The sequence below is a fragment of the Ovis aries genome, chromosome 1 (assembly GCF_016772045.2).
Source record: "Ovis aries strain OAR_USU_Benz2616 breed Rambouillet chromosome 1, ARS-UI_Ramb_v3.0, whole genome shotgun sequence".
Classification (NCBI taxonomy): Eukaryota; Metazoa; Chordata; class Mammalia; order Artiodactyla; family Bovidae; genus Ovis; species Ovis aries.
This window is the reverse complement of record NC_056054.1, coordinates 188,334,638-188,356,831: the sequence shown is the minus strand read 5'-3', so window position 1 is coordinate 188,356,831 and position 22,194 is coordinate 188,334,638. Positions and strand designations below refer to the sequence as shown.

General features: G+C 46.5%; 1 protein-coding gene across 1 annotated transcript in view; it reads right to left on the bottom strand.

The window, feature by feature from the left end:
- PDIA5 (protein disulfide isomerase family A member 5) overlaps positions 1–22,194 on the bottom strand; it is a 91,791-nt gene that overhangs the window by 9,207 nt on the left and 60,390 nt on the right. Inside the window, 3 exon segments of the mRNA NM_001163046.1 lie at positions 3,311–3,441; positions 7,148–7,308; positions 7,838–7,908. Of these exon segments, the coding sequence (NP_001156518.1) occupies positions 3,311–3,441; positions 7,148–7,308; positions 7,838–7,908 (363 nt within the window).

The window sequence follows — 22,194 nt, the reverse complement described above, 5'->3', positions numbered from 1 at the left end:
ACTAGAGATCTCTTCAAGAAAATTAGAGATACCAAGGGAACATTTCATGCAAAGATGGGCACAATAAAGGACAGAAATGGTATAGACCTAATAGAAGCAGAAGATATTAAGAAGAGGTGGCAAGAATACATAGAAGAACTGTACAAAAAGATCTTCACAACCCAGATAACCATGATGATGTGACCACTCACCTAGAACCAGACATCCTGGAATGCAGGCCTTAGGAAGCATCACTACAAACAAAGCTAGTAGAGGTGATGGAATTCCAGCTGAGCTATTTCGAATCCTGAAAGACGATGCTGTGAAAGTGCTGCACTCAATATGCCAGCAAATCTGGAAAACTCAGCAGTGGCCACAGGACTGGAAAAGGTCAGTTTTCATTCCAATCCCAAAGAAAGGCAAAGACAAAGAATGTTCAAACTACTGCACAATTGTACTCATCTCACACACTAGCAAAGTAATACTCAAAATTCTCCAAGCCAGGCTTCAACATTTCCTGAACCATGAACTTCCAGATGTTCAAGCTGGTTTTAGAAAAGGCAGAGGAACCAGAGATCAAATTGCAAACATCTGTTGGATCATCAAAAAAGCAAGAGAGTTCCAGAAAAACATCTACTTCTGCTTTATTGATTATCCCAAAGCCTTTGACTGTGTGGATCACAACAAACTGTGGAAAATTCTGAAAGAGATGGCAACACCAGACCACCTGACCTGCCTCCTGAGAAATTTGTATGCAGATCAAGAAGTAACAGTTAGAACTGGACATGGAATAACAGACTGGTTCCAAATCAGGAAAGAAGTATGTCAAAGCTGTATTTTGTCACTCTGCTTATTTAACTTATATGCAGAGTACATCATGAGAAATGCCGGGCTGGAGGAAGCATAAGCTGGAGGAAGCACAAGCTGGAGGAAGCACAAGCTGGAATCAAGACTGCCGGGAGAAATATCAATAACCACAGATATGCAGATGATACTACCCTTATGGCAGAGAGCAAAGAAGAACTAGAGAGCTTCTTGATGAAAGTGAAAGAGGAGAGTGAAAAAGCTGGTTTAAAACTCAACATTCAAACAATGAAGATCATGGCATCTGGTCCCATCACTTCATGGCATATAGATGGGGAAACAATGGAAACAGTGACAGACTATTTTCTTGGGCTCCAAAATCACTGCAGATGGTGACTGCAGCCATGAAATTAAGATGCTTGCTCCTTGGAAGAAAAGCTATGACCAACCTAGACAGCATATTAAAAAGCAGGGACATTACTTTGCCAACAAAGGTCTGTCTAGTCAAAGTTATGGTTTTTCCAGTGGTCATGTATGGATGTGAGAGTTGGACTATAAAGAAAGCTGAGCGCTGAAGAATTGATGCTTTTGAACTGTGGTGTTGGAGAAGACTCTTGAGGGTCCCTTGGACTGCAAGGAGATCAAACCAGTCCATCCTAAATCAAATCAGTTCTGAATATTCCTTGGAAAGACTGATGCTGAAGCTGAAACTCCAATACTTTGGCCACCTGATGAGAAGAACTGACTCCTTGGAAAAGACCTTGATACAGGGAAAGATTGAAGGCAGGAGGAGAAGGGGACAACAGAGTATGAGATGGTTGGATGGCATCACCAATTTGATGGACACGAGTTTGAGAAGGTCCAGGAGCTGGTGATGGACAGGGAAGCCTGGAGTGCTATACAGTTCATTTGGTTGCAAAGAGTCGGACATGACTGAGTGACTGAACTGAACTGATTTTATTGCTGAAAACATTTTAAAGATTTTTTTCCATTAGGTAGTCCCCTCCCCCCTGCCCCTGTCCAGTGATGAACACACATCTCAGAGCCTGGAGCAGAGCTCAGGGCAGGACATGGCAGCAAGGGAGATGAGAGACTCCAGACACCAAGCCCTCTGCCAGCAGCTGAGTCGCTCAGCAACAGGCCCTGCATGGATCACATTTAGTTATTTCTCATTGGGAAGGACTGTGAGACTTTTGAGGTGGGCAGGGACCAGGCCTCTTTCCCAGGTATCCTGGGTCCCAGACATGAAGCACAAACTGTTACTTTAAGGAGGTCATTAGCACCCCAGCAGGGTAGGTGTCCCCACTGAGGTCTGGGGGCAAGGGGAGAGAATTTGGGGAAAGTATTCAGTCTGCAGTACTCTCTCAAGTCCACCCCATGGCTGGTCAAAGACTCTTTCTCCAGCCAGGTTCTCACCAGGTGCTGGGAAGTAACTACCATCTGAATCAGGATTGTGACTAAGGCAGGGTATCAGCCCAGGCTGCGAGAAGGGCTCCATCATCACTAACTTGCTGCCAAGCCTCAGGCAAGTCAGGCATCTCCTGGTCTCAGTGCTGCACCCCCAACTCTGCCTGGAAGGAAGACAGCTTCTTAAGATCTACAGTCTTCTGGACTTACTCTCAGGACAGAGGAGGACAGGAGGAAGCTCTGCAAGGAACTGAAAGAGCGCAAGGCCCACTTGCAGAAGAAAAGGCACAACCAGAGGAAGCGTCAGCCACAGGAGGGCAGGGCTGAAGGCTAGGCCAGGAGGTGGCCTGCCTGGACAGTGAGAGCGGAGCAGACCTTCCTCACTGGAGAGGAAGGGCCGGGAGGCTAGGACTAGACTGAGCCGCCTGCTTCTCTGCGGAGCGCAGCTTTGTTATCCCCATTCCATTACACTAAGCTGTAACGTGGGGGAGAAAGGGCAGAGCAAGAAATTCAAGAGCCTTTCCCTTACGAATCAGTGAACAACTTTAAAATGGGAACACACACAATTTGAGATCACAAACACCTACATCAGCAGACACGTCATCCCCTCAACTTAAGCTTTGATTAAAATGGGGATCCTGGTGGGGAGCTCTGAGCGAACGTAACTGAACTTCCACCACAGCTTCAACCCCATGGCTTCTGAGCCACTCAGGAAGGTCAGGGAGAGGAGGCTGGGCTGGCGGTGCTCAGGAAGACAGGGACACAGAGGCCTAATGAGGCGGGCTGAATTCCCAGCTAATAAGTGCCAGGGTTCAAAGGTGAAGTCAATGGCTGGAGGGATGGAGAGAGCCAGAGGGGAGAGAGTCCAGGAACGTGAGGTGGCTGAGTAATCATTAATACAAGGCAGGCCCCAGGCACAGGCAGAAGCAGAGGGCTTTAGGACTATTGTGAGAACAGAACCCAACCGAGCTGGCCCTGGATTCTGAAGGACCTCAGCCAGGAATGAAACTAGAGCCCTGCTCACAGCAAAAATGGCCCAGAGTTGGCGTGCGGCTGCCCAGGTCCCTAGGAGATCTCTCACCCCATCCCTCACCCCTCAGTGAGCGCCCCAGCGACTTACATGGGGCGTAGAACATGACCAAAGCGTGCTTCTTCCGCTTCAGGCTCTCCCGGAAGTTGTCCCCAGCCAGATGCAACACGCTGGTTTGCTGCTCTTCCCAGGCGGGGTCTGGGGGTGGCGGGGACTCGGGGCTAAAGGAATTGGAATGGAGGGGAGACAGTCACTGGGAGAAGTGCTTCCACCACTGCCCCAACCCCCAACCACTCAGGGGAGCACATAAGAGAAAATCACTTTGCATCCTTTCCAAAACTGAGTTCAAATCCTCAGTTTAAACAGAAAGAAAAGTGAACTGTCTGCAAAGATTCCCTCCAAGGAGCCTCTTGAGAAGCCATTTTGTGAAGGTGTGAAGGACCTGAGCCTGTTCTGGCGACAAGGAGTCTCTCCAGTCGTCTCCTCGCCCTGGTGAGAACCTCAGCACCTGGGCACCCTCTTTCCCTCCCTCCTGCCTCTTCTGGTACCCTAAGCACTCCACGATCCTTTGCTCCCGGGCCTTTGTTCTGGTGCAGAGAGCATGAGCCACAGAGTGAGGTAGGGTCTGCGTTCAAATCCAGATTACCGATCACCTGTGTGACCTTAGGTTAGGTTACCAAACCCTTCTGAGCTTCCATTTTCCTTTCTGTTAAATGAGTACAACGATACCTACTTCCTGGGGTCCTTAAGAAGAGCAGAGACAGAGAACGTAAAGCACCTAGTCGGTCAAGCAACTAACAGTCTCTAAGAGCCTGTAAGCACTCATAAAGGACAGGCATTCGAGAAAGGTTCACAATTTTTCAGTCTACCTTTGTCCACTGGTTCCCTCCACTTTGCCTCACAGAAGTATAGATCTCCAGGGTCTTTTAAAGCCCTTGCTGCCCTTGACCCCCTTCCTACAATCATGCTTCTCTCTCCCTTCTCTGAGAAGTGGCTTTGGGGAGTGGTCCAGAACCCACGCTGCCACATCCACTCCCTGCCTGCACTCCCCTCTTCTCCCGGTGCCACACAGCCCCTGCCCACTGGACCTCAGGCCTCGTACCCAGCGAGGGCAGCACAGCGCAGTGCCAGCTGCCCCAAGTTCACACTCACCTTTCAGAAGCCCTCCTTCCAGGCACCTGCAGAGACCCCACCCACCTTCCCCAAAGCCCGTTCTCTTCTTCTGGTTCCATCTCCATGCTCCTGCAATTCTCAAAAGGTTTCATCCATCTGCGTGGCTTCCATAACCCCCTAAGCTGAGGATGACTCGAGCCCTGACCTCTCATTCAAGCCCATTTCCAGGTGTTTTCCCAGTATTTCCACCTGGAGGTCCAATCCCAACAAGATTTAGAACTGTTCCCCTTCTTCCACACCTCCCAAAACAGTTTTCTTCCCCACCTTCTTCATTTGGTTAATGGCACCCCTGCTCTTGTGACCAAGACTGCCCCTCCCAGCCTTCCTGTCTTGCCCTGTTCTTTGCCCTCCAGATCCCCTCATACACCCTGGGTTCCTCAGCTGACACCACCCACCAACCCTCTGCTCTGTCCCAGGATCCTGCTTCCCTGGGCTGGTCTGCTCGTGGGCACATCTTAGTCACCTGATTGGGTCACTCGTGCACAAGCCTGCAGGCACCATCAACCTAACCCGACATCATCTGCTCGCCCTCCTGCTGGTGGCCTCAGCTCCTCATCATCTCAAAGCATCTGCTGTTAAATGATGCTCTGCCTGGTGGATTCTTTTGAGCTTCCAAAGAACCACAATTTGTCCCGAGGAAAGGCACTTCACCTCTCTGAACCAAGGAAATAGGGATAGGCTTCGGTAGGATCTGAGTATAAAATGGGGCAACAGTTATACAAGCATGCTGCCAAGGCTGGGAGGTTCCAGCACTTAGGTGGTAGCACCATCAGTTACTGCACCACATGAGAACTGGCATCAATAACAAACACAGCTTCCTCTGAGTATTTCCACACACCATGCACAATAATCCAATTTAATTCTCTGAACAAGTCTATGGGAAAAGTATTGTCTCCACTTTACAGATGGGAAGCTGGGGCTTAGCAGGGTCAAGTAAATGGCCCAGGGTCATGATCTGAGTGCAGGGTTCTCAGACTCTGAAGCCCATGCTCTTACCCTAGTGCTTTTTCAGGTGGTGACTAGGACAGGAAGGACAGAGACCCTCCATGCTCACTATCTGTGTCCAGTCCTCTGGACCAAGGATTGGCAATGATCAATCCTCTGGTTCCCCCAGCCCTCTAACCACAGTGCAAGCACCAGGGACCTCACCTGAGCCCCTGCCCTGCTCAGACCTTCCCAGGGAACTAGCCCTGGCAGCAGAGCAAGGCCAAAGAGGTAGGTGTGAAGAGCAACCTGCCTCCTGCACCAGAGGACCAGCAGAGAGAACATCTCGTTCCTCTTGGAGATGAACCCCTGCTCCCTCTGGTCATAAGACAAGGCCTGGCTACTCTGAGCATCTACCCCTAGCGACCAGCAGGAGACTGGAGGGGCTGAGACCAGGACCTGACCTGTCCACTCACCTCTTGCCAGGAACCTCTCCTGAACTGAGTGGTAACTTTGCTCCTGTTCCATAAGCTGGTGTTTCTCAAAACCCCATCACTGATTTCTTTCATTTACATTTTCCGAATCAAGGGTTCAGAATTTGCACTTCAATAAGCATCCCAACACCAGGTAATGTTTACACACATCCAAGTTTGAGGACCAGTGTTCTGACAAAGTAACTGCCCCTGGATGCTGCTATTTCGCACAGTTCTCGCATCACTGGGTGACTCTCAAGTCTTGGTTCTCACGCAGGCATGATTATGCCACACCAGGGACCTCTGCAAAGGCTGGAGAGTGTCTTCTTTGACTTTACCTTTCCGTCAGTGCAGAAATGGGGCGGTATTCTCAAATATTCAAGTTATGTATGGGTGTGTGTCCCCGGGGGAGGGGTGAGGATAGGAGAAAGCACTTGCGGGGTGGCAGGGGGAGAGGCTACTAACTGCAGGTTCCAAAGTCCTCGAATGAATAATTGCAAGGCTCCTCAAGATGTTTTTTTGGACTTGCAGGCTGCCATGGAGTAAACTGTGTCCCCTACCCCAAATTCTTATGCTGAAGTCCTAATCCTAAATACCCTAGAACGGGACTGTATGTGGAGAGAGGGTCTCTGATCTCACGGGTGTCCTTTAAAGATGAGGAGATTAGGGCACAGCTGGCGGAAGACCATGTGAGAGAACACAGGGAGATGGCCACAGAGAGGCCTCAGGGAAAGCACCCCCCCGCGCCCCCCCCAGGCCCCGTCCCCTCCACCCCTCCCCCCAACCGCTGACATTTTATCTGCTCTCTAGAATTGTAAAAAAAAAACAAAAAAGAAAAAAATTAACTCCTGCCAGTAAGCCACCCAGCCTGTGGTCCTGGCAGTGGCAGCCCTCACAAACTAATACCCAGACAGAGGGAGCTCTTCAACCCTTTCTTTTCAACCCCAAACCACCATGGGCCACCCCATGGACACTACTGAAGGCCCAGAATTGGGCCCCTGGAGTCCAGCTCTGGAATGTGAAGAGCTGGGTTTCCTTTGTTCACTCACAAGGAATGCAATAAAGTGTATATGATGAAACCTGGGGCTAGCACACTGGGGAAGGCTGTCCTAACAGAGAAACACATGGCTTCCTGCAGCTGATGCCACCACACCTAGAAAGGCTACTGTAACCTGCTGGATGCAGACATGGGGTCAGCACACCCAAGGTGCCCTAAGGATTGGGAAGCCCTATCTGTCTTGGCTCCCAGGCGCTGAGCCAAGGTCAGCGGCTCCTAAGTTTACTTCATCTCCTCAAGGCCCTGTCCAGTGGCCGACAGCCAGGGACCAGCATGTGCTATCGAGACCATCAGACTCACTTTCGCATCCACTCAATGAAGCTCTTCTTTGTTCTGAGCGCAGGCACGGCATGCTTCTCTCCATTCTTAAAATATTTGAGCGTAGGAAACTCAGAGATGTGGAATCGTTCTGCCAGGGCCTTGTTGACGGTGGCATCGACAGCTGCAAGGACACCAGAGCTCTGGGACAGGGGAGAGGCCAACCATGCGTGACACCCTCAGACGCGGTGCTGGCAGAAGAGGAGCCCGGACGCAGGCCCCAGCCCACCCCGGGCCTGTCAGAACCTCACGGGGCGGGAACTCCACACATGTCCACCCATCTCATCTGCGGCCTGAGATGAAGCCTTTATATCACCCCCATCAACCAGGTGGAGTAGACTGCGGCTGTTCCCAGTAGGCAAGGTCCCACAGAAAAAGAGCCATGGGGCTTCATCCCAGAGCCCAGGGCCTTGGCAGAGGCCACCTGGATGGGTACCTCCAGTACATTTCTCTGAACCAGACCCTATAGTCTGAGCATGCTCCACCCCTGGTAGGAGCCCCAACTGCTTGACTAGGACACATCTACTCGGGGACAGAGACGTCCTGCAGGGCTCCATGGAGCTGGCGAGCTGCTACAGAGCTTGCAGGGGAAAGCTGTCCTAATGGTTCGTATTACTGAATGATACAAATGTCGTAGAGAGCAACGGGGGAGGTTAAGGAAAGAAAGCTTACATCTCCTTCTCCGTGGAGGACTTCTGCTGCATTCTCAAACTCTGGCTTCATTTTCTTACAGTGTCCACACCCTGTGGGAAGAAATCAAGAGAAACCATCCCCATGGCATGGAGGCTCCAAGGGTGTCCCCTGCCTCCGGAAAACAGCTGGGTCCTAGTACTAGATATCAGGGGTACCCAGGAGAGAAAAATAACAGTACCAGCTCAGAGAAAAGAAAGCTTTCACCTGATCCATTGGGGGTGGGGGGGACACAGAGGCAAAAATGAATCAACTATATCAACGATACTGGTGATATGTATATAGGTCCCAGGTGCCAGGCACTGCTCTAGGTGACTATCTGTATGACAGCCCTACAAGGTCTGAACTACATTATCTCCATTTTACAGATGAGAAAACTGAGGCACTGAGAGGGTGGATGACTGCTCAAGGTTACATACACAGCCACAGGTCACAGAGCTGGGCTGAAAGCCCAAGCAGTCTAGCTGGAGGCCACGGCTACCAGCAGCGTGTGCTTCCTAGCACCATGCAGGCAGAAGTGAGCTGGGCCCTGAACTGAGAATAAGAATTCACAAAAGCAAGAGAATGGGGAAAAAATCAAGTTCTGACTGTCCCCACAAGGGAGGTGGTATAATCTGACAAGCACTTGTCATTTCCAAACAAACCATTTTTCTTGGGATAGATTGCTTTGCTTTGCCCTCTTCTCCTTACAACCACTTGAATGCAATAATGTTACAAATAATATTTGATACATTAAAATGAAGCATCAACTACTTTCTGTAGGTGATAACAGGACACTTTTAAATTGCTTTCATTTTAGCAGAAAGAAAATTTTCTAGCATCTCGGCAAAAGGGGCTACGAGGCCAGTAGGACCAGACTGGTTCAGGCTGGAGACTACTTTCAAGGGAAAGCTGGCTGGGGTGGCTACACACAGACAAGGCTAACTGGATACAGGGATGCGACCTGGCCTTCTTGTGGTATGTGCTACTGCTTGAGATGCAGAAAAGCAGTTCTAAGACATAAGTTTATAATGATTAAGGGGAACTTCAAGAAACATCTCAAATAAACAACCTAATCTATCATCTAAAGGAATTAGAAAAAGAAGAACAAGCAAACTTAAAGGTCAGTTGAATGAAGGAAATAACAAAGATCAGAGAGGAAATAAATAAGACAAAGACCAAGAAAACAATACAAAAGATCAATGAAACCAAGAGTTGGCTTTTTTAAAAAGATAAACAAAATTAATAAACCTTAGCCAGGCTCACTAAGAAAAAAAGAGGACTCAAATAAATGCAAGAAGAGAAATAACAACCAGTTGTCAGAGATATGAAAAAATCTACTATGGTTATACACCAAAACCTAGAAAAAAATGAACAAATTTCTACAAACATAATCTTTGGAGACTGAATCAGGAAGAAATAGGCAATCTGAACACATTGATCACTACTAGTGAAGTTGAATTTATAAAAAAAAACCAACAAAAAAAAAACTTTCAGCAAACAGAAGTCCAGGACCAGATGGCTCCACAGGGTAATTCTACCAAACATGTAGAGAAGAGCTAATATCTATTCTCAAACTAGCTCCTCAAAATGGAAGAGAATGGAACACTCCCAAATTCATTCTACAAAGCCACCATCACGCTGATACTGAGACCAGGTAAAAGCACTACAAACAAACTGCAAACTGATTTTCTGATGAATATAGATGTAATATACTCTCTACAAAATATTAGCAAACCAAATTCAACAATATATATAAAGAATCATACAGCATGATCAAGTGGGATTATTACAGGGATGAAAGGATGGTTTAATATCTGCAAATAAATCAATGTGATACAACATATTAACAAAAAGATCATGTCAATAGATGCAGAAAAAGCATTTGACAAAATTCAGTGTACATTCTTGATAAAAACTCTCATCAAAGCTGGCACAGAGGCAACACAGCTCAACAAAATAAACACCATCCATGACAAACTCACAGCTAACATCACACTCAGTGGTGAAATGCTGAAAGCCTTTCCTCTAAAACCAGGAACAAGACAAAGATGTCTCGCACCACTTTTATTCAACACAGTCCTAGCCATAGCAATCACACAGTAAAAGAAATAAAAAGCATTCAAACTGGAAAGGAAATAAAATCATCACTATTTACATATGACATGAAACTACATTTAGAAAACCCTAATGTCTCTACCAAAAAAACTGTTAGAACTAATAAATGAGTTCAGTAAAGTTGTAGATATAAACTTAATACACAGAAATATGTCGTCGTCTTTATACGAATAACAAACTATCAGAAAGAAAAAGCAAGAAAACAATCCTGTTTAAAAACTGTACTGAAAAGAACAAAATATCTAGGAATAAACTTAAGGAGATGAAAGACCTATATTCTGAAACCATAAAACAATGATGACAAATTGAAGGTGGTACACAGAGATGGAAAGATGACCTGGGTTTGTGGATTAGAAGAATTAATTACTTAATTATTAAAATGTCCATACTACCCAAAGCAATCTACAGGTTTAATATAATCCCTATCAAAATGCCTATGACATTTTTCACAGAGTTAGAATAAATAATCCTAAAATTTATATGGAACCACAAGAGACCCTGAATTGCCAAGGTCATCTTGAGAAAAAAGAACAAAGCAGCTGGAGATATCACATTCCCTGACTTCAGACAACACTACAAAACTGCAGTAATCAAAACACTATGGTAGTGAAACAAAAACCGAGATCAATGGAACAGAATAGAGATCCCAGAAATAAACCCACTTAGGATCAATTAATCTCATCTATGACAAAGGAGGCAAATTTATACAAAGAAAAAATGACAGTCTCTTCAATAAGTGGTACAGGGAAAACTGAACAGCTGAATGTTAAAGAATAAAGTTAAAACATTTTATCACACCATATATGAAAAAAAACCCCAAACAGAGTCAAGACCTAAATATAAAACTTCTAGAATACAAGTGGAACACTGACAAATTGTAGTAAAACTTGTTTGGATTTGTCTCCTAAGGCAAAAGAAATAAAAGCAAAAATAATCAAATGGGACCTAATTAAACATAAAAGCTTTGTGTAGCAAAGTAAACCACTGACAAAATGAAAAGACAACCTACTGAATGGAAGAAAATATTTATAAATGATATGACTGATAAGGGGTTAATATACAAAACATAAACAGCTCATATCACTCAAAATCAAAAACAAACAATCTGTTAAAAATGGGCAAAAGACTTGAACAGACATTTTCCCAAAGACATTGCTAATCATTAGAGAAATGCAAATCAAAACCACAATGAGATGCCACCTCACAGCTTTCAGAATGGCTCTCGTCAACAAACAATGAAAGTTGGCAAGAAGTAGAGAAAAGGGAACCTTGGTACACCATTGAGAATATAAATTGGTGCATTCACTATGGAAAACAGTATGGAGGTTCCTCAAAAAAACTAAAAATAGAACTGTCAAATGGCCCAGAAAGTCCACTTCTGGGTATATATTTTGAAAGAAAAACAAAAACCCCCCACTAATTTGAAAGGATATATGCACCCCAATGCCCATAGCAGCATTATTTACAACTGCCAGGATATGGAGGCAACTTGGCCACCTCATGCGAAGAGTTGACTCACTGGAAAAGACTCTGATGCTGGGAGGGATTGGGGGCAGGAGGAGAAGGGGACGACAGAGGATGAGATGGCTGGATGGCATCACCGGCTCGATGGACGTGAGTTTGAGTGAACTCTGGGAGTTGGTGATGGACAGGGAGGCCTGGCGTGCTGCGATTCATGGGGTCGCAAAGAGTCAGACACGACTGAGCGATTGAACTGAACTGAAGTGTCCTTGAACAGATAAATGGATAAAGAAGAGGCAGTACATGTATACAATGGTATATTATCCCACCATAAAAGTAATAAAATTCTGCCATTTGTAACAATGTGTATAGATATAGAGGGTACTATGCTTAGTGAAGTCAGACAGAGAAAGACAAATACTCTATGTTAATCAGTTATATGCGGAATCTAAACAATAAAAGAAGCAAATGTTTATAACAGAACAGAAGCAGACTCACAGATAGCACAAACCAGAGGTTACCAGTGGGGCGAGGAAAGGGAAAAGGGGCAAGATAAGGCTATGGGATGCAAAGTTACAAACTACCATGTATAAAATGAGCAACAAGGACAGAGCACAGGGAAGTATGGCTATTGCTTTGTAAAAGCTTTAAATGGAGTACAGTCTATAAAACATTGAATCATTATGTTGCATACCTGAAACTAATATAACACTGTAAATCAACTACACTTTAATTAAAACAAAGAGAAAGAACCGGGACAAAAAAAGAAAGGAAGAAGACACACACCAGTATTATCAGAGGAGCCCTCTCACACACACCCCCTCCTCCCCAGAAGCCACTGGGCTGTATAAACAGCTTTCCTGCCTCCATCTGAGCACTTTGGCTAGGACAAAAGTTCCTCTTTCCTTCAAGGTCATTCCTGCAGAGCTCAGCTCCACGTGGCCTTGAGACACACATTCGATTTCTGTCTGTTTCAGCTTTCTCAGTCTACGCACACTTTGTTCCTCCCAGTGACAGAGGCCCCACAGTGTCTACCCTAGCTGCAACTCCCCAAATACAAATGCACACACACACACACACACACACACATATATATATAACAGAAAATACAGGGGCCCTACAGTGTCTACCCTAGCTGCAACCCCCCAAATACAAATACACACACACACATATATATATAACAGAAAATACAGGGGCCCTACAGTGTCTACCCTAGCTCCAACACCCCAAATACAAATGCACACACACACATATATAACAGAAAATACAGGGGCCCTACAGTGTCTACCCTAGCTGCAACCCCCAAATACAAATACATACACACACATATAACAGAAAATGAGGGCCAGTGTTGTCAAGCCCTCCTCTGGAGAGTGCACTCTGGGGAAGCCATGAGATGACTCGATGGATGAAATTCACTGATGGAATCCAGCCCAGGGAGTGGCCACAATTCTCAGCTGCGCTAACATGTTGGTGCTTCTCAAACGAGCCCGAGGAAGAGGGACACCTGTGGGTTCATGGTCTGACTAGAGTCCACTTGGGACCCCAGTGAACCATAGAGGTATCAAAGTCATCACAATATTAAAATATAAGAACATTATTCTCCAGAGCTGAACATTTAGTATGATCAGAACCCATATGCACTTTATAAACAATTGAACTACAAAAGTATCTTTCGTTTTGTTTTGGTAAACTTCGTTTGGAACTGAAAATGTGATTTCCCCACAGAAACAATCTTCTACACAGATTCTATGTAGAGCCTCAAGAAAGACCACAAAAGCCCATTTAACAGGATGTTCCTGAAGCATGTAGGGCACAGCATTATTTCTGTTTAAAGCATGCAGCCCATAGTCCAGCTTGGGACTCCCGCACGGGCCTCTCCCTGCAGGCAGCAGCTGCCAACAACAGCCAAACAGAGAGCATCCTCCTCTGGTCTCGGTAGACTCTGGGCTTTTTGGGGTCACTAACATTCTTGAGAATTTAATGAAAACTTCTCTTTCACCTCTCCCATATGGATGCACATATAGTCTATATTTATGAATAACTTCAGAGGGCTCTGAATGTCCTGACTGGTTCACAGACCCCTGGTCTTACAAGAGGCCAAGACAGGGAAGGGCTGACTCCGAGGCAGTCACTTTCCCGTAGTGGCAGGGGTAGAACAAGGAGCTGTCTACATAGGTATTAGACTGAGGTTCCCTTCCATGTGGATCCCCATGTCTAGAGTAAATCAGATATTCTAAGGAGGATTCTACTGACTTAACATGAATTATATTGACTTAAAAAAAAATTTTTTTTTGATCTGGCTAAAATAAAAGGAATAAATCTCTCTCTGGGGTTTACAGTCAGGAGGGTCTACAACTCTTAGAGAAATCCACAGGCCTGCCTCCAGGCTGAGAACTCCCTGCACCCTGCCCCGAGGTGACCACCCCCTCCCCGCCACTACCCGCAACTCCCAAGCTGACTTCCCCTGGGGTGGAGGTGGCTTACCTTGCATGGAGACATGGAGAAAAAGAAGCTCAGAGGCTCTGCCCCTGCTGTGGGGTCTGCCACCCAAGAGTTCTCTCTGCCTTTACCCAGAAGAGCAGAAAGAACGAGGCCTGGACAAGCCTCAGGAGACTGGGCTTCCGGCTCCAAGAGGCCTCCACGGCAGGCAGGAGGGGCAGGAAGGGGATGCTCCCCTGACCACCCCCTCCTCCACCAGGATAAGAATGTGATGTCAGGCAAGTGCTAGCAGGGCCCATGCTCAAGGTGGGCAGTGGAACTATGTGAGAGTGAGAGCAGAGAAGACAAAAAAAACAAAGTCACTCACAGAAAACCATTTTTTCTTTCCAAAATGTACCAGTCAATGAGGCAGGACCCCTGAAGATCAGCGAGTTCACCCTCATACTTTTGACAGACTCAGTCCTTTGATGCTACTGCTCCCTGGGGAAGCACACGGACTCCACATCGCCTGCCAGCCTCTATCAGCGGCAGGCTAGAGGTGGACTCCTGAGATGGAAAACTAGCTCACAGGGAAAAGGAGCTGTGATCGACCCGTGAGGCCTGCTCTAGACATGGGGGGGTGGGGGGTGGCTGGAGGACACGCGGAGGTGACAGACTCTGTGGCGTGTACACACAGCTCTCCTGAACCTCCAGCCCCGTCTGTAGGACTCTACCAAGTAATAAAAGGGCTCACTCTCTCTGCACTGGCCCTCCACACACTGTCTCCGCAGCCTCACGAGACACAGGATAGAGATCCTATCATCAGAAATGACAGCTCTGGGAGATGAAGTGATAAACTGGGGGTGGGTTCCCGGGGCCACAGACAAACAAGACGGGATTACAAAGTAGGATCAGAAGGCTTCTGGCTGGGGCACACTGCGACCACACAAGCCAGTCTTTTTCCCGAAGTTCTGTCCACAGCCCCCAGATCACTCCATCAGAGCCTCAGCCCTGATGAACAAGGCCTCTGCAGACCAAGTGTCCACGCCAGCTCTGGCCCAGACTTTGACTCTTCCAGTTCACTTCAGCTCCACTAGACCACCTATTTCTCTTCTACTCTTAAAAGACGGCTTATTCATATAGTCCTATGGTAGTTCATTTTGCAATGCCCTGTGACTGTTAGACTGTTGTCTCCTGATATTTAGGGGGTGACCAGGGCATCTTTTCAAATCATAAATCTTATCAAATTCCCTTGGTCAAAACTTTCCAATGGCTTCCATCACAAGTAGATTGAAATCCGAACTCCCTCCCACAGCCACAAACTCCACATAATCAGACCTTCCTGCCTCCAACCTCAACTCAGGGAGTGTCCCTCTGTCCTCTACACTGCAACACTATGACCTCTTTCTGTTTTCCTATCTCAGCAAGCTCATTTCTACCCTCACAGCTCTTAACGAGCTATTGCCTGGAACACGATCTTCCCCCAGGTCTTCGTATGGCTGACCGCTTCACATCACGCAGGCTTTAGCTCACATTTCACTTCTACAGAGAAATTCCCTGACCACCTAACCCCAGGGAGCCTCAACCCATCACATTCACTTCCAACAGCCTGTTTATTTTCTCGACTGTTCTCCAAATAGCTGGAGTAATCTGCTTACTTGAACCCTCCAATCCCCCAACTGGGATGAAGCTCTGTACAGACTGATCTCACTTAGTCTCACTCCCCACCACATCTCTGGTACTGAAGATGACATCCCACACACACTTTGTGAGTGAATGGCTGTGTTGTTCAGGTTTAGAGCAGTGCATACAAGGTTGAACTGAATCATTCATGCCTGGCTGAGGAGGGGATGGTCAGGAGAGCACCAACCCACTTTCTTTTGGGGGCAAAAGCCACACCAGTTACTAGGTTGACTAAACCTCTATTTAGTAAAACCAGCAGCTACGTCATTTACAATGTGCACAGCCTCACCCCCCACCCCCCAAATTTATACACTTCAGTGCTCCTTACTAGGTCTGGAAAACATCTTTGGAAATCTTCAGTATCTCTAGATGTTGTCCTGAAGTTTCCCATTCATTTCCAAGAGTTCTCCTGATAGCATTACTGGTTTTCACTACTAGCCGCTATTCCCTCTGCTCCCTGAACAAGATACAAAGGCTAAGCAATAAACTTCTGTAAACAGTTTGGGTTGAGGAAACCAGCCAGGCCCCTGGGAGGAGAGCTGTCTGGTTGAGCAAAGGTCTCCCTTGCTGGCAGCGCCTGCCCTGGGGAGCTGAGGGTGTGAGTGGTGACTGCCGGGACCCCAGCCTCCAGGACGGCTATGTGGATGGGACAGTGAGAACTCCGGCCCGCTGCATTTTACTGTCCTGACTGCGATTTGATGGGCTATTAAGTTTTACTGCCAAACTTCCTTGTTGGGTTTTTATCAGCTGTGTAAGTACACTTACTCCGATTTTCACGACCTGGCAAAGAGGCTGCCCAGCAGCTCCGCGACCACACTCTTTTCTGGCTGTAGGAATGCTGGCCTCCTGTCAACCTCAGGCCTTCGCATTCCTCTGGATTCCATTAACTTCAGTTACACCTAGGATTTTATTACAGACCAGCAATGGAGACTTTCCTAGCTCTTGTAACCAGAATCTTCCAGGGGACCAGATTATTCTAGAAAGCTCCCTAGTACCTGGCACTTGATAGGAATCTGGATTTTCCTACCCACATTCCTGCTGCCTTGCCTGGACCTTGGCTTGGACAAGCCAGGGAGGTGGGGCTCCTAAAGATGCTAGCAGAAACACTAATGCTTTAACATTGTTACAGCCACCCCCCTCCACCCCAGAGAGACCTCAGGGTTCTTTCGAGGCTTCCAGCTGTACCTGCACCAAAGCTAACTGTAGACACGCAGACACTCTGGGACAGACACATCCTGATGAATGGCTCATCTTTCTCGTTTAAAGAGAAAGCATGGGATTTTTTTTTTCCCCTTTCTTTACATTATTACAAAATGTAAATAACAAGCTGTAAAATTTTTTCTTCCAGGCTTCTATCCTAAGGAAATAATCTGACATGTGGACAAATATTTATACACGAAAATTGCCCTCTGCAGCATGATTTATAAGGGGAAATACAGTAAACAACTCAAACCTCCAATATTATGGGGCTGGTTAGGTAATTTATGGTGCTATTATATAATGGAATATTATGTGACCACAAAAGCATGAACAAATAAGCATTTTTAATAACATTATCTTGTATTATCTTATGTTAAGAAAAATATAAATGAAAAAGCATGGAAAAAAGAACTTAAAATGAAATCCCTTCCTCCCCCCTGGCAAAAAAAAAATGAAAAATCCAGATGAATTAAAAAAACAAAATGAGAAAAACAAAAATATCACAAAATAGATGTGTGCTAAGTTGCTTCAGTCTTGTCTGAATCTTTGAGACACTATGGACTGTAGCCTGCCAGGCTCCTCTGTCCATGGGATTCTCCAGGGAATCCTGGAGTGGGTTGCCATGCCCTCCTCCAGGGGATCTTCCCAACCCAGGGATGGAACCCGCATCTTTTGTCTCCTGCACTGGCAGCTGGATTCTTTACCATTAGCATCACCCAGAAGTCTTAGGACACTATTTTTATATCCCGGGGATGGATATCCCAGAGGTCAAGAGGGAAAAGGTAGGTTTTCAGAGGGCTTGGTCCTTGCAGGCTGTCACCCCTAGGACCTGGGTTTTTCCCTGGCCCTACCTTTTTGGCTAATGTGACCTCTGGCAAACTTCTCAACCTTTTGGTGCCTCCCTTTCCTAAGCTGTAAAATGGAGATAATCATGATACCCACGTCACAGGACTTGTTGTGAAGATTAAATGAGTTCATATATGGCAAGTGCTTAGAACAATGCTTGATCCACACCAAGTGCTCTATAAACATTCTAGCTTGTATGTGACTATAAAGATGTAATGCTGTTGTACAATGAAAAGGCAGCATAGACAAAAGTAAGCAACAGACCAACAGGGAACATCTGGAACACAGAAAACAGATAAAAATGAATAACCCTAAGTATGGAGCTCTAGGTCAAGAAGAAAAAGACAACCCACAGAACAACGGCCAAAGGGAATGAACAGTTGGTTCACAGAAGAAATACGAAAGGCTGATTGCCGCATGAAGGGATGCTCACTTCCCTGGAGGCCTGGGAGCTGTGGACAAGTTGTCCCCTTGCCCCATCTAGCAGGAATGTAAATGGCTGACAGTATTCAGGGCTGGTGAGGATGCAGGCTCTGTCACGCACTGCTCATCGGGTGTGGTGAGCCCTTCCTGGAGAGAAGTAGGCGGCATCCATCAAGGCTCAAGCACACTTACCACAGGGCCTAGCACCCTCCCTTCCTGGAGCTAACACCTCTCCATATTTAGACGTGTTCCCTGCTACATTTGTTTATAAAGGTTTACTGCACTGTCTGGACAAATCCTGGAGATAGATGTCTGTGATGGGATGGTTTAAAGTCCATAGCATATGTAAATTATAAAATACTATTTATTAGTTTAAAAGATTGTGGTAGATTTGTATGCTAACATCTTACATTTACACAAAAATATATTCAAGACCTATATACTGATAAGTGAAAAAAATGCAAATCACAGGAAAATGGGTAAGAAACAATCCCTGTTGTTCAGGGAGAAGCACAGGAGGAAAAAGGACAGCCAATGGTCAGCACTGGTCAACCCTGAGAAGGGGGGCCCGGTGGGGAGGGGACTGTCACTGCTTACACTATATTCTATGTATCCCTTGAACTCTGTGCCCCCAATAACAAGAATGTTAACATTGTTCTTAAATTATTTGTGCCCTTAAAAAATAAGAGTGATCGCACAAAGGAGTTTTATAGCAAGATGGTTACACAAATGTACATATATTAGGAAAAAAAGTCAATTTAACTTTATGTTAATTTTTTTAAGTTGAAAACAAGGGAAAAATAAAAAAGAAAAAGCAACTAGAAAGAATGATGACAAAAAAGAACAAAGTGGCTGCTTCTGAATAATGGGATTATACATAGTTTTTTTCCTTGTTTATATTTATCTGTACTGTCCCAGGGATCACATATTACTTGGAGTAGACATAAATGAAGAAAGAAGCAGAAATTCTGGAGTCTGACAGGGGTCTGATGCTGAATCCAGACAGGCAGCCCAGCTCCTGAAGGCAGTCCGGGCCCAGAATCTCTGGCACACACCTGCTACTGGGAGTTATGGCAAAGAAAACCTCTCATCCTGGGCGGCCTGCTGCCAAGAAATGGGGCAGAGCTGTGGGCAGGCTGCCCCTGCCCTGGGGAAGGAGCGGCAAGGGTGCTCTGATTCCCCAGCAGCTTCTCCTTAGGCCCCAGGACACCCATGGGAGAGACAGGCTGCTCCTCAGGCCCCCTCCTTGGAGCCCCACTTTGTTCCTTCTATCTCCCCATGTGAGTGACAGTCACTGTGGGGGGTGGGGAGCATTATAGCAGCATGTCCTTCCCTGCGTTAGCAGGGCTGCAGGCACAAGGAGAGGGAGGAGCTGGTAGACATCACAGCGGCAAAGCAAACGGTGGAGAGAGATGAGTGACAACGGGCAGTGACTTTTCTCATTCAGAATGCATCAGGAAGAAACACAAGGCACCACGGAGCGCTGGCTGCGGGGGTCCTGCTACCTCGCCCTCTTCAGATACTATTTACTGCTCTGCAGACCAGGGGACTGGGCCTGGGGCTGTGACCTCCCCCCAACCACTCAGAGCCCCGTGTCAAGGGCTATATGGACCGCAGAGGGACTGGGCTCTATCCTTGCCCCACATGGGGCACGACCCCTCTAGGAACCCACTGCTCGCAACACACTGTTCCTTGGAGGTGGCCTAGGACCTGGACAGTGAGCTCTGGGGGCACACCTGCTTGTGAATCTCAGTACCCCCTGTCCCCTTGTTGTGACTGTTCCCTCGTTGTGGCCAGGCTGAGTTTATTTGTTCAATGACAACTCAGGCATCGGGAGTAGAAGCTGCAGAAAGATCTGTGTGGGATTTCTCCAGGACTCCAGCTGGGAGGGAGATGGAGGAAAAGGCTGAGATGGGAATTGCATGGCAGAAAAGCTGGAAAAGAGGGTAAAGAAGCAGGGCGTCCATGGAGGTGTTTGATAATCCCAGGCGCCTCTCCTGCCAAGAACCCAGGAGTGCAGTTCTACAGGGACTTGATGGAGGTTCCAGGCAAGTGGGACTCTGACAGAAACTAACACTGAGCACTTCCTCTGTACAGAAATAACACAACAAAGAGGGACCACGGCTCTTCTTGGGAATCTGTACCAGGATCAAGGTTAATCTTCTTCTCTGTACTTTCCTCTGTTATCCCTTTATAAAGCATATATGTACTCCCTTTTTAATTAGTAGAAAATCATAAAGATAAATTCAGCTTTATAATTTGACTTCCAGTATTTCAGTCTGTGGGGATCTTTTAAAATCTTCATGCAGTTGCTCAGTATTTTAACTAGCTTTCCTTTCTCTAATTCTAACCCTCATAGATTTGAAAGTTTGCTTTTTTTTTTTTTATAATTTCAACAAAACTGCTGATTAAAAAACAAGTAGCACCCTCTAGACAGAACCAGGCCAGACTCACAGTCACACAGCACCAAGGGGAGGTGTTCCCCTCAGGGTGGCCCCACCCCGCCCAGCTCTCCCAGTTGCACTTGGGAAAATAGCAACTCACTTTTGATAAAAGAAAAACACACTAATCCATCAACCTGGCAATGCTATACCAAGAAACAAACCAAGCTTATATGACAATCCTGAGTAGAATCCATGGTCTTCTATGTTGATAGATCCCAACTAGTGTTCCTAGGTCTCCAAAATGGTCTGTTTCTTAACCACTCCCTAGATGGTCTGGGATTGGCACCTGTAGCACTGTGATTTCCAGAACTCATGTTTTATTTAATATTTGCTTGGGAACTCTGAGGCAGCAGTGCAATCTCTGGCCTCCTGACGTTTGTCCTTTTCTCTAGGTCCCTCGAATATCACAGAAGTGGTCTCCTGATCAGGGTGGGTTCTCGGGAGCACTCCAGCAGAAGATACACACAGCTAGGCAGCTAGGGGACCCTGCTGTCTGTTAATCTCCTGGGCTCAGATTCCTCTCAAAACCATGTGCATTCCATCCCTTCTAAAGCCCAGACACCTAGATAGAGAAGGAGAACTCTGTAGAGAGATTATTTAATGTGGAGCCACACGCATCAGATGTAATTTAAACAGGCAGTTCCTCAGGGAGCTTCACCTCGGGCTTCTGCCCTGGTCCTGTCACTCTGATAGTCCAGCAGAAACACACACACACACACATGTGCACGCGTGCGCAGGGGACAGGCAAACACTTTGTTAGAGAATGTAGGGTCTGTGATCTGCAGACACCTAACAAGCGAAACTCCAATTCTTTGGCCATCTGATGTGAAGAGCTGGCTCATTTGAAAAGATCTGATGCTAGGAAAGATTGAAGGCGGAAGAAGAAGGGGACAACAGAGGATGACATGGTTGGATGGCATCACTGACTCAATGGACATGGGTTTGAATAAACTCCAGGAATTAGTGATGGACAGGGAGACCTGAGGTGCTGCAGTCCATGGGATTGCAAAGAGTCGGACACGACTGAGCTGAGCGACTGAACTAAACAAGCGAAATCTCAGCTCTATTCATTTGTTAAGTCTGAAGCTGGAACAGCCTCAACAGGGCTGGTATTCATAATACTCATTCACAATGACTAATGGGGAAACAAAAGGCTGCCATCTGGTTTCTAGTTCTCATTTTCTAATTTAGCTCTCAACAACCTCATTTGTTCGTTTTCTCATTTATTAAGCCCTTACTCTATGCCCACAGATGACTTAGATGGGGAAGTGATGATCACTCTGGTTCAGGGAGCCAGGTGGGTGCATTGCAAGGGGAGAGGGCAGGGAAGAACTCAACAACCAGGCTCCAGGGCCCAGACCCTGCCAGCATCTGCTACTACAATGAATTTCTTGCAACCTAAGAGTACAAGAAAGAATACAGACAAAAATTTTCCCAGTTTGCAACCAGGGTTCTATTTTTTTTTTTTTTTTAAAAAAAGGGCTTAATAAACAATTGGGTTTCCCTAGTGGCCCAGCAGTAAAGAATCTGCCTGCCAGTTCAGGAGATGTGGGTTCGATCCCTGGGTTGGGAAGATGCCCCGGAGGAGGAAATGGCAACCCACTCCAGTATTCATGCCTGAAAAATTCCATGGATAGAGGAAACCTGGTGGGCTGCAATCCAGGGGGTTGCAAAGAGTCGGACATGATTTACAGACTAAACAACAACTAATAAACAATTATTAAACAATTCCAATCTATCAGGTTCATGTTGTTAAGATTCATC